The 12053-nt window shown below is 36.2% G+C and overlaps 1 protein-coding gene across 3 annotated transcripts in view; it reads right to left on the bottom strand.

The window, feature by feature from the left end:
* LOC106870605 (centrosomal protein of 104 kDa) overlaps positions 1 to 12053 on the bottom strand; it is a 298564-nt gene that overhangs the window by 202579 nt on the left and 83932 nt on the right. For all 3 annotated transcript variants that reach the window (XR_016244818.1, XM_052973736.2, XM_052973738.2), the window contains exons 4-6: positions 9635 to 9716; positions 6434 to 6572; positions 2019 to 2075 (exon numbers count right to left, since the gene is read on the bottom strand). Coding sequence is in view for 2 of the 3 variants with exons in the window: in XM_052973736.2 (XP_052829696.1) it covers positions 2019 to 2075; positions 6434 to 6572; positions 9635 to 9716 (278 nt within the window). In the remaining variant the exon portion in view is untranslated. The remainder of the gene's footprint in view (positions 1 to 2018; positions 2076 to 6433; positions 6573 to 9634; positions 9717 to 12053) is intronic.

The raw sequence follows: 12053 nt of genomic DNA, 5'->3' as shown, positions 1-12053 counted from the left end.
TGTGTTTACGTCCCTATAGCTTAATGGTTCAGCAAAAGAGACTGATGGAATAAGTAACAGGCTTGAAAAAAAAAAGTCCTGAGGTTGATTTGTTTGCCAGAAATGTATCGCAGTGTTGCTCCAGAATGGTCACAGTCTAATGACTGAAACAAGTAAAAGAACAAAAGGGGAAAGCTAAAAGCAAACAAGTAACTTGTGATGAACAAAGCATATATTTAATATAGGCCTACCCTCACCCGGCTGCAATAAGTGGCCCCAAGGCATGAAACTTTACTAAAATATCCTCATAACACGAAAAATCATTTAAAGAATTGATTGCCCGGGTGTGGCTGTGTTGTAAGAAGCTTGATTCCCAACCACATGGCTCCAGGTTCTGTCCCACTGCATGGCAGCTTGAGCAAGTGTTTTCTACTATAGCCTCAGGCCAACCAAAGCCTTATAAGTAGATTTGGTAGACAGAAAAATGCCTGTTGTATATATGCATGTGTGTGGGAGGCGGGTACATCTGTGTGTGTGTGTGTGTGTGTGTGTGCATGTGTATGTGTGTGGCTGGGTGTTTTTTTGTTCCCCACCAATGCTTGACAACTGGTGTTTACATCGTTGTAACCTAGCAGTTCAGCAAAAGAGACTGATCGAATAAGTACTGGGCTTAACACAAAAAAAAACCAATAAAGTCCTGGGGTCAATTCATTCAACTATAAATACTTCAAGGTGGTGCTCTAGCATGGCCACAGTCAAATAACTGAAACAAGTAAAAGAGAGAAAAGATTACATCCGTTTTTATAAATGATTTTGACATACTTCCACAAGTGTTTCGTATTTGATTTTCTTCTTCAGTGTTGGATTTCAGGTGGGGAGTTTTAAAAATTTCATTTTTGGATCTTAAAAATGTTTGTTCTTTTAAATATGTTTGCTGAGACTGATGTAAAGTTGGATAAACTGAATGAAGTTGAGGTTTATTTTTCCTTTTATTTCTTAAAAAACCAAAAAAGACATAACTGGAAATGACGTAATTTGAGGTTTTCCTCTATATATCTCTATCCTTTCTTATCTTTGATTCTTTCATCTCTGATCTTAGATAACACAGCACATACGATCGTGAGCCATGTCATGTTTATCATAAATTGATGAGATAACATGGGTTGGCAATGATACTTTGTAGTTACTTTTTATTATTATTTACTGATTATGTTATTAAATTTTACTCTAAATATCATTCCAACCATGAAACAATAACATGTATAATATATGAATATTCTGATCAATATGTTGATCAGAATATTGATATATTAGATCAATATTTCTTCAGTCCTTTACACGCAAAATATTGAAATATTTTGTGTCTTGAGATGTCATATCTCAGCATTGATTTTATTATGCTCATCAACTATCTTCAACTCTAGTTGTAACACTATCAGTTTTTTATGACTCATGTTCTTTATGTAAAGATGTTTATAACATAGACATATAACAATCATTCTGAAAAATTCACAAGATCCAGGCACTTTCCTAAACTCAAAAAGGAAAATTTTCGGATGCTCCCCTCATGAATGAAAATTTATTTTGGCAACGTTGTCATGCCTACTTCTGGATCAGAGAATGACATATATACATACTGCTTATGCCCTTTACCCATGGCTTACACCAATCCATGGGAAATAACTCCTCTTTCTTCCTTGAAAATGTTATAATTTTTTTACTATGTTTTATGCCATTTCTTTTAAACGAAACGTCACCACTCAACATATGCACTTCCAGCCAGTATGTCTGAAGTGTTATCAATACTGCTTAAGTGCAACAGTCAGCATGAAACTGCCATTAACATTCTAACCAGTTATATATCATTACCAGTAATATGCTGTTGGACAATATATTAAAATATAACCTATCTATTACTCATATTGAGTGTATTATTTTTTCTTAAATTTTTAAGAAGTTGTACTTGTTGGATAGATTTGTATAAGAAAATAAGGATAATAAAATGTAAAATATAAGAGTCAAAGTAGCTTTATTCTTACTGGAGTAGAGTCTTCTTGTAGCTTGTCACCAATAATGTTGATAGCAACCACACTGATCTACATAGAAAAAAAAAACAAGAGAAAAAATTACAGAAGTTATATTGTGTTCCCAATAACATCAATGCTAAGTAATTAAGAATAGGCTAATGAGCTAATATAATGTTGTGAATCCATAAAATCATTTCGACATATTTTCACATGTATTTTATTTGATTTTGCAATTCAGTATTGGTTTTTAAGTGTTTTTTTTATTTATATATTGCAGGGATGTACTTGCATAGCAAGTGACCTGATTTGAGATCGTGTGCTGGAACAAAAACAATTGCAGCGTCGAAGGTGTTTATAAGCCATTTAAAATAACACAGAAAAACCGTTAGATTCACTTCAATATTTAAATTTAATTTGTCAAAATATTTTCGTCATTTTGAGACCGCGACCTGTTCACTGACAAAATTCTGTGCTGCACAGATAAATTAAATTTAAATGTTGAAGTGAATCTAACGGTTTTTGTGTGTTATTTTAAATGGCTTATAAACACCTTCCATGCTGCAATTGTTTATTTATATATTTTTAAATATATTTGCTGGAACAGATGTAAAGTTGGATAAATTGATTGAAGGAAAGGTTTATTTTTTTCTATTTATTTCTTAAAAAACAAAACAGAAGATGATATTAGACAGGTAGTGAGGGCAAAAACATAATTGAGTGTTAATGATATTTCTTTTCAAAATGGGGCAAGGGAGAGAATTTTTTAATTCATAATTAAAAATTCATTATTAGCAACAAAAACAGCAATCTGTATCTCTTACTCAATGTAGATATATTGTAAGAAAGCCACAATACTGTAGTATTTTGTCTTAAGAAAGAATCTTCTATAGACATATAGTGCTAAAAAATACAGAAGTACCAGCAGCAGGTAAAAAATGTGTGACAGTAATAGCAGCAATGGTGGAACTGCTAGATCATGTGATTCCTGTGTAGCAAGTCATAAAAGGCTGTAATATGACGTAATGGTCATTTGCCCGAACAAGCATAATTGTTGATATCCCATTGGTTAAAATTATTGCCCATATATGAATTCTAAACTTTCATCAAAGAAATCTTTCACGAAATACAGTTCTTAGAATTCAGATATGAGCAGTTATAAAAACCCTGATTTTTGGGAAATTACTCAGTGATCATAAGATGTTACTAAACTCCACAACACTCGCTCATGGAGATATTGGCTATTTTTTATGCTATGTCTATGACTTATGGTCAGTAAATAATGTAAACCTGCATATTTGCACATCTTCAGCAGCAAGTATCCACTATCATTGCATGCTTGTGCCTTTTAACACTATATGAGATGCTTTCTCAAGACAAATATTGCAGTATTGTGCCTTTCTTAAGGTATATCCACATTAAGTAAGATATATAGATTGCTTTATAATTAAAAATTAAATGAAGATATATTGTAGAAGTGAATTTGATAGGTGCAATAATTAATCGTTCTTTCGTTGTTTAGTTTGTTTTGGCCATTACAGCTAAGACCATGCTGGAGCATCAACCTCAAGTGTGAATATTCTTTGTCTCTTTTTGTTTGTCTCTCCCTCTTTATACATCCAGTTAGAGACAGCGTGATAGTGTAAGAAATCATAACTGTTATCATCTGTATTATAATTTAAGCATATACCTAACAGTTGTAAGGTTAAAGTACTGAATCACAAATGACACAGTCACAAGTTCAAATCTTGCATTTACTAAAATGACTTCTTTTAACCGGAGCCGGCTTGTCTTTTACTTCTGCAACTCAGACACTCCTGACCCCCTTCATCTCTCAACCATCTGGCAACCTTGTTTTGTCCTGACCATCCAGGTCCCACACTAATCACTGTACCCAGTGCTTCCTCCCTACAAACAGGATTAAGGCCTCCAAAGTCATGGACACTGACCCAGTGAGTAAAAGAAAAGAAAAATCACTGTGTTGTGTCACAATACACAAAACTGTTAACTTGTTTCAGAAAAAAAAAAAAATACACCTCCCAACCCCACCACAAACACGTATTATGTTTCTCATTCTTCATGGTTGATGATGCATGATTAATACAAAACAATATGGTCCTCATGCCGGTGGCACGTAAAAGCACCCACTACACTCTCAGAGTGGTTGGCATTAGGAAGGGCATCCAGCTGTAGAAACTCTGCCAAATCAGATTGGAGCCTTGGTGTTGCCATCCGGTTTCACCAGTCCTCAGTCAAACCGCCCAACCCATGCCAGCATGGAAAGCAGACGTTGAACGACGATGATGATGATGATGAATGTAAGTAAATAAGTATTTCATTTTAGAGAATAATCTGAACGCTAAAGGGTTGAACATTTAGCACAGTATTTCCCAACCATTTTTTTCCTCTGGACTTCTTTGATTCCTCTTCACACAGAAAGCCGTTCCTAGCCATTTGATATTCAAAAAATCCTACTATATTTTTTATAACAAAGTATTATTACGAATTTTATATAAAAGCAATTGTTAAAATATTTTGTGTATTGTAGAAATATAACTGATTTATAGCAGATAAATTTTAACAACAAAATCTTATAGGGACCCCTTCACAAGTCATAGGGACCCCTTCACAGGTCATAGGGACCCCTTCACAGGTCATAGGGACCCCTTCACAGGTCATATGGACCCTGGTTCAGAACCATTGCTTTAGCATTTAAACTAACCAGATCCAATCCAAATATTCTATCTGTTTTATGTTCAATCTGGCCATATCCAGCTTTTCATTTCTTTTATGTTAAAACCATTCAGATCCAGCCTCCCACACCAACCTTTAATGTCGTTCTAAAATAAAGAAATTACATCATCAAATTCTCGAAGCTATGAGATAATGCAGGATTAATTCCTTACAATGTAAGTAAATAAGCATTACTTTTGACAGAATAACCTTTTCTACTCTAGGTACAAGGCCTGAAGTTTTGGGGGAAGGGTGGGGGGGGCAGTCGATTACATCGACTCCAGTATGTAACTGGTACTTAATTTTTCGACCCCAAAAGGATGAAAGGCAAAAATCAACCTTGGCAAAATTTAAACTCAGAGCATAAAGACAGACGAAATACTGCTAAGCATTTTGCCCGGTGTGCTAAGGGGCTACACACAGAGGGGACAAACAAGGACAGACAAAGGATTAAGTCAATTATATCAACCCCAGTGCGTAACTGGTACTTATTTAATCGACCCCAAAAGGATGAAAAGCAAAATCAACCTTGGTGAAATTTGAACTCAGAACATAGCGGCAGACGAAATACTGCTAAGCATTTCGCCCAGCATGCTAACGATTCTGCCAGCTCACCACCTTCCTTTTGACAGAATAATCCAAATGCAAAAGGATTAAGTTATTCCAGTGGTGCATTGGCAGAGTCTTTGGAATATGAAAATGAATGCTTTGTTGTATTTGTTCTGAGATTCTGCTAAGTTCAAACCTCACCAAGACCAATTCTACCTTTCATCCTTTCAAAGCTGATAAATGAATAACAGTCAAGTACTGGATCCAGTTTTTCATCTCTTTCTCTGTTCCCACAAGAAACAGACTGTAGTCAGACATTGAGAAGAATGGAATCCATCAAACTTGAAAATCTGTCCAAGACATGCCATATATATCAGAATGTTGTCTCTATAACTCCATCAGGTATTGCAAATCCAATGTAACACTAACAGAAGCGTCAGAGCCAAATTTTCAGTCTAAGGTGAAATAACTTTGTTCCTTCTTTCTTCAAGTTTTAGTGTGGGGAATGTTGAGTGTGGGGAAAGATTGGCCAGAGATCATCAACATCATCATCGTCGTTTAACGTCCGCTTTCCATGCTAGCATGGGTTGGACGATTTGACCGAGGACTGGTGAAACCAGATGGCTACACCAGGCTCCAATCTGATTTGGCAGAGTTTCTACGGCTGGATGCCCTTCCTAACGCCAACCACTCAGAGAGTGTAGATATAATAGAAAATATTTGTCCAAGGTGCCATGCAGTGAGACTGAACCTGATACCACATGGTTGGGAAGTAATCTTCTTAACCACACAACCATACATGCACCAATGAATATATGTGAGCATGTGTATATGTGCAGGTTAAGTAAACAAGGTAGAGTCACTTCCTCATGCCATGCCGACTCATAAGGACCAGTTTCCAAGTTTCCATAGCATATAATAAATTCTCCCAATGGATGGGACCCCAGTCCATCGCAGGATTACTCATTTTTTTGCCAGCTGAGTGGACTGGAGCAATGTGAAATAAAGTGTCTTGCTCAAGGACACAATGCATTGTCCAGTTCAGGAATTGAAGCCACAATCTTATGATCACAAGTCCAACACCCTAACCAATAAGCCACGTGTACCTTCACATAATTTGTGCAAGTGTGTGTGTGTAAGCAAATTACCTGATTATATAGGTTGTATTTGTTAATATAGTTCTTGTGTAAATTTAGCTTCAGGAACATCCCTGTGGCATCAACATGAACCGACTTGAGCTCTCGAACACGAAAGTCTGTCTTCTCATTGTTTGCCAAAGATATGTAACTGGAAATAGAAAAATCATAATTATTAAATTATTGTTTTAAAAGTAAAATGAATGAATGGAACTAGTCCAAAGAAACATCTAGATCAGTGATTCTCAACCAGGATCCATATGGCCCCCTGCAGGTCTATATAAGCTTTTTGGGGTCCATGCAGCATGATAATAAATTGGGGATCCACAACAGAATTTCAAGGGCTCCTGAAAAAAACTTTTGCTTTAGATGTATGTATTGGTGTTTATTGCAAGAAACAGCTGAGTTTCTTTCTCTACCATTTTACATAATTCAACCTACACAAAGGAATGTGAGAAAAACAAAATAGGAATTTTGAAAGAAGTTTCTATAAAACTAGTTTTTAAATATAGAATGGCTATGGGGATCCACCAGAATAAGATAGTAATCAAAGGGGACCATAGAGTAGGAGTGGCTGTGTAGTAAGTAGCTTGCTTACCAACCACATGGTCCTGGGTTCAGTCCCATTGCGTGGCACCTTGGGCAAGTGTCTTCTACTATAGCCTCGGGCCAACCAAAGCCTTGTGAGTGGATTTGGTAGACGGAAACTGAAAGAAGCCTGTCGTATATATGTATATATATATATGTATGTGTGTATGTGTTTGTATGTCTGTGTTTGTCCCCCCAACATCGCTTGAAAACCGATGCTGGTGTGTTTATGTCCCCGTAACTTAGCGGTGCGGCAAAAGAGACTGATAGAATAAGTACTAGGCTTACAAAGAATAAGTCTTGGGGTTGATTTGCTCGACTAAAGGCGGTGCTGCAGCATGGCCACAGTCAAATGACTGAATCAAGTAAAAGAGTAAAAGAGTAAAGAGATAAAAAAAAAATGGTTGAGAACCCCTGATCTAGACTGTAGACGGGAGAACAACAATGGCCACTATAGTGGTAGAAAAGGCAGGGAAAGGAGACAATATGTTCATGGAGCTGAGGTTGGAGAAGAGTCTGTTTGATCAGAACTAACCAAGGTCCAAACAACAGCAAATATTGGTGGCTCTTCTTAATAACACAGGCCATCTAATAATAATAGGTATCCTTGGATAATACCACTCAACATTGTAGGCAGGGGTAGCGTAGTAAAACTAACCAGTGTTTCATTGATTTACAGGGTTCAGCTCACATCTTTCCAAAAATTGCTGTCACATTTTCTTAAAATCACGCTTTTCTTAAAATCCCACCCTAACACAACATTAGGGTGGATAATGTAGTCCAAGATATACTATATTTTATTTCATAATGGGCGACCATGTTTGGAAGACTTTTGATCATAAGGTTATACCATCAGTACTAACCTGAGCCTCTCTTTTACTCTTTTACTTGTTTCAGTCATTTGACTGTGGCCATGCTGGAGCACCGCCTTTAGTCGAGCAAATCGACCCCAGGACTTATTCTTTGGAAGCCTAGTACTTATTTTATCAGTCTCTTTGGCCGAACCACTAAGTTACAGGGACGTAAACACACCAGCATCGGTTGTCAAGTGATGTTGGAGGCACAAACACAGACACACAAACATATACACACACACGCGCATATATATATATTATATATATATATATATATATATATATATATATATACATATATACGACAAGCTTCTTTCAGTTTCCGTCTACCAAATCCACTCACAAGGCTTTGGTCAGCCCGAGACTGTAGTAGAAGACACTTGCCCAAGGTGCCACGTAGTAAGAATGAACCTGGAATCATGTGGTTGGTAAGCAAGCTACTTACCACACAGCCACTCCTACGCCTAAATATTATTTTAACAGGCTTGGTTAGTGTTGGTTGATAAAGCTGGTTTGAGTTCCAATATACATGTGCATGTAGATAAAGGAAGAAATGAGAAAACCAGGTGGATAAAATGTGATGATTTATTTGACCTGTTAAAGAAAGGGTATTCTTATCTCATTTATGTCTTGTCCTAGCATAGAAAACACTTATCAAAATGTACACAGATGGTCTGGGAATGAAAACCATGGTCTTGTGATCATGTGTGTAACATTCTGACCTCTTAGTCACACATCTTTACACCTTTACACACACACATACACGCATATGGCAAAGTTGATGGAATACATCTTGAAGGAACGGTCAGAATATATACAGAATGGTTTAACATGCAGATGGTACATAATGATGATGTATGCGATATAGAATAGAAAAACAAAAAAAGTGGCATAACTTCTGCTGGAGGATAAGAACAAATGTACACGTCAAAGGATACCAAAGGCTGCCTGTGAAATAAATCTCTTAACTGTTGATTCAAACTCAACCACCTCGCTATAGAAATAGCAGGAAGGGGCTCCAGTAAAGAGGCATAAATTTCCCATGCTTGGCTGATCTGTCATGTGATGACATGAGGGCCAGAAGGGCAAGATCGATGTATAACCCATCATGTGACCACTTCCAGAAAACACAATGTATGAGCTAATATATCCTTATTTAAGCTTCAACAAGAAAACTGTGGACATAAACTTGCTACAGTAACAACAACAATAACTAAGTTGGTTTGTCTTTGACACATTGCCATTATGTTTCCCTTAAATATTGAAACCTATTCAACCCCATCTCTAATGAAATTTAACAAAAACATGTGCTATGTATTTTTTAGAGTATTGTTGTTGTTGGCACTCCGTCGCTTATGACGTTGAGGGTTCCAGTTGATCCGATCAACGGAACAGCCTGCTCGTGAAATTAACGTGCAAGTGGCTGAGCACTCCACAGACACGTGTACCCTTAACGTAGTTCTCGGGGATATCCAGCGTGACACAGTGTGACAAGGCTGACCCTTTGAATTACAGGCACAACAGAAACAGGAAGAAAGAGTGAGAGAAAGTTGTGGTGAAAGAGTACAGCAGGGTTCGCCACCATCCCCTGCTGGAGCCTTCTGGACCTTTAGGTGTTTTCGCTCAATAAACACTCACAACGCCCGGTCTGGGAATCAAAACCGCAATCCTACAGCCATGAGTCCGCTGCCCTAACCACTGGGCCATTGCGTCTCCACCTGTTAGAGTTTTATTTCTTTTATTTTTCTCATATATACAGTTAGTTACTTACCCAAGGCATACATATCGGACGTTTTTTAAGTCGAGAGGCTCATTTTCAGGAATATCTCCAACAAATATTTCAATCTTGGAGGCTGAAATGTATAAAAAGAAATTTGGATTAATATTTCAACCGACATAAGGCAGCGAGCTGGCAGCATTGTTTGCACGCCGGGTGAAATTCTTAGCAGAATTTCGTCTGTCTTTATGTTCTGAGTTCAAATTCTGCCAAGGTCGGCTTTACCTTTCATCCTTTCAGGGTCAATAAATTAAGTACCAGTTGCATACTGGAGTTGATCTAATCAACTGGCCCCCACTCCCCAAAAATTTTGGGCCTTGTGCCTAGAGTAGAAAAGAATATTTCAACCGACATCCCAACAGAGAACAAATATCTAAGCTCTCCACAGCATTTCTTGTTTCCTTCTTGAGTGGGGAAAGTTCTAATGGATTAACTGGAGGAAAGAAAATTTCTCTTTCCTCTGTTAATGACACAAAATAATGTTTCCAATAGTAAAATATTAAAAACTACTAGTCATGAGGTGAGTATCACTTTAACAACACATGTATTTTCTACGCAATCCTATTCAAGTTGAATATTTACTGCTAACAAATTTTGATACGTGTTTCGTATGTTAGAACAAGATGCAAGTGAAGTAAAAATACCCTATCTTCAATTGTTGACTGAAGGTCAATATAAACTTACAGCAGGTTTAACTCTAATCTCAGTACTTAGTTACCTCATCAGTAAATGTTTTATTGTAATTCCTGAACTACATTTAAAATAATAAACTTAACCCTCCAACATCAAGTTTACTCTGTCAAATGTAATTCTTATTTATTCACATTGTTTGGGATTAAATATGCATTATCTTGTAGCCTGGAGATTTCAATGATGTAGATGTTTAGTTTTAGAATGACATTGTAGGGTAATTGTAAGAGATTGGATCTACTTAGTTTTAATAAAACAGATAAAATATTTGGGCCGGATATGGCAGGATTAAATGCTAAAGGGTCAATTTATTTGGAAACAGTGTGAAATAATGGTTATTGTTTCGTGGCCTAAATCATCATAAAGCAAATATCATTGTGAGTGATATCCAAATTACAGTGGAAAAGGCAAGCGACTGGATTTGATTAAAAAGAGACGATGAGTGATGGCTAGAAGAATATTGAGTGAAACCTAGTAACCAGTTGATCTAGCAAGCAGGACACCATCTCAGTAAGGAGGGGCAGTGCACTATAATGCTGTCAAGAGGAAGGCTCCAAAATGGCACACATTCTCTCCTGATGACCCCATAAGTCTGCTGACATCCAATATACAGAATTTATATAAAGTCGTTTAAACGACTTTATATCATTGTGTGAAAATAATATGTATTCTTGTATTTTTTTATTATTCAATTGATTTTTAATGATAATTAAAAAAACATTTTTAGTCTTAATTAGTCTAGTTTTAACTATTACATCGTTTAAATATGTGCTAATATTATCTTTATTATTATTTTAACCTTAAACTTCGTTCAAATTGTATTTTGAATGAAAAAATTTGTTTAAGTTGGTTTTTGTATATAATATACCTGTTAACAGATATTATAATGGATGTAGGGTTGATTATGGAATGTTTATTATTTTGATATTTTTAATAATATTTTTCTATCTTTATATAATAAGTATTTTATATAAATTCATTTGTTATTTATTGTTGGTTGGTATATACATTCATTTATTATTATTGTTGTTGTATTTTGACCTGAAGATTAGCTATATCTGCGAATAGAATTGATTTTCGATAGTTTTAATCGATTTTAATCGATTTAAATTTCCTTTCAATTTGCAAATTAGTTATGAAACACGTGTAGTCATTTTATTATCTTGATCTTATGATATTTACTTTGTATTATATTATACTCATTTATTGTGCTTTTAATTATTAATTTTTCTATATGTGACAGTGGATTTTCATCAATGAGTTCATGAACCTTGGTTCTTTTCCCTAAAACTATATATATATATATATATACCCTTTCTCATGTTTTTTGGGAATACCCTGCAACTTACATTATGACCTTTGTACTTTGAGGGTATGCCCTGGCACTTCAATATCATCTCTCCTCTGCTCTCTTTTGCATTTTTGCTGTCTTCCACTCTCTCTCTCCTGCTCTTCCCTCAGGCTGGGTAACCATGTATCTCCTTTACAACTGCACACCTATTTCTGTCCCCATTCCTGATCTCTCTCTCTCTCTTTCTCTCTGGCCAGGTAACCATGTACCTCCTCTGCAGCAAAACACCTTTTTCTGCATCTCTATTTCTCTATATAACTTTTTCATGATCTGACACTAAATCATCTCCTCCAATTCTTCCTCCCATCTCAAAAGATCTTGTCTTGCAGGTTACTTGGTGACCCCACCAGTGCTGGTGCTACATAAAAAAGC

The sequence above is a fragment of the Octopus bimaculoides genome, chromosome Z (assembly GCF_046866305.1).
Source record: "Octopus bimaculoides isolate indiv1 chromosome Z, ASM4686630v1, whole genome shotgun sequence".
NCBI classification, from domain to species: Eukaryota; Metazoa; Mollusca; class Cephalopoda; order Octopoda; family Octopodidae; genus Octopus; species Octopus bimaculoides.
This window is presented reverse-complemented; position numbering and strand designations above follow the sequence as displayed.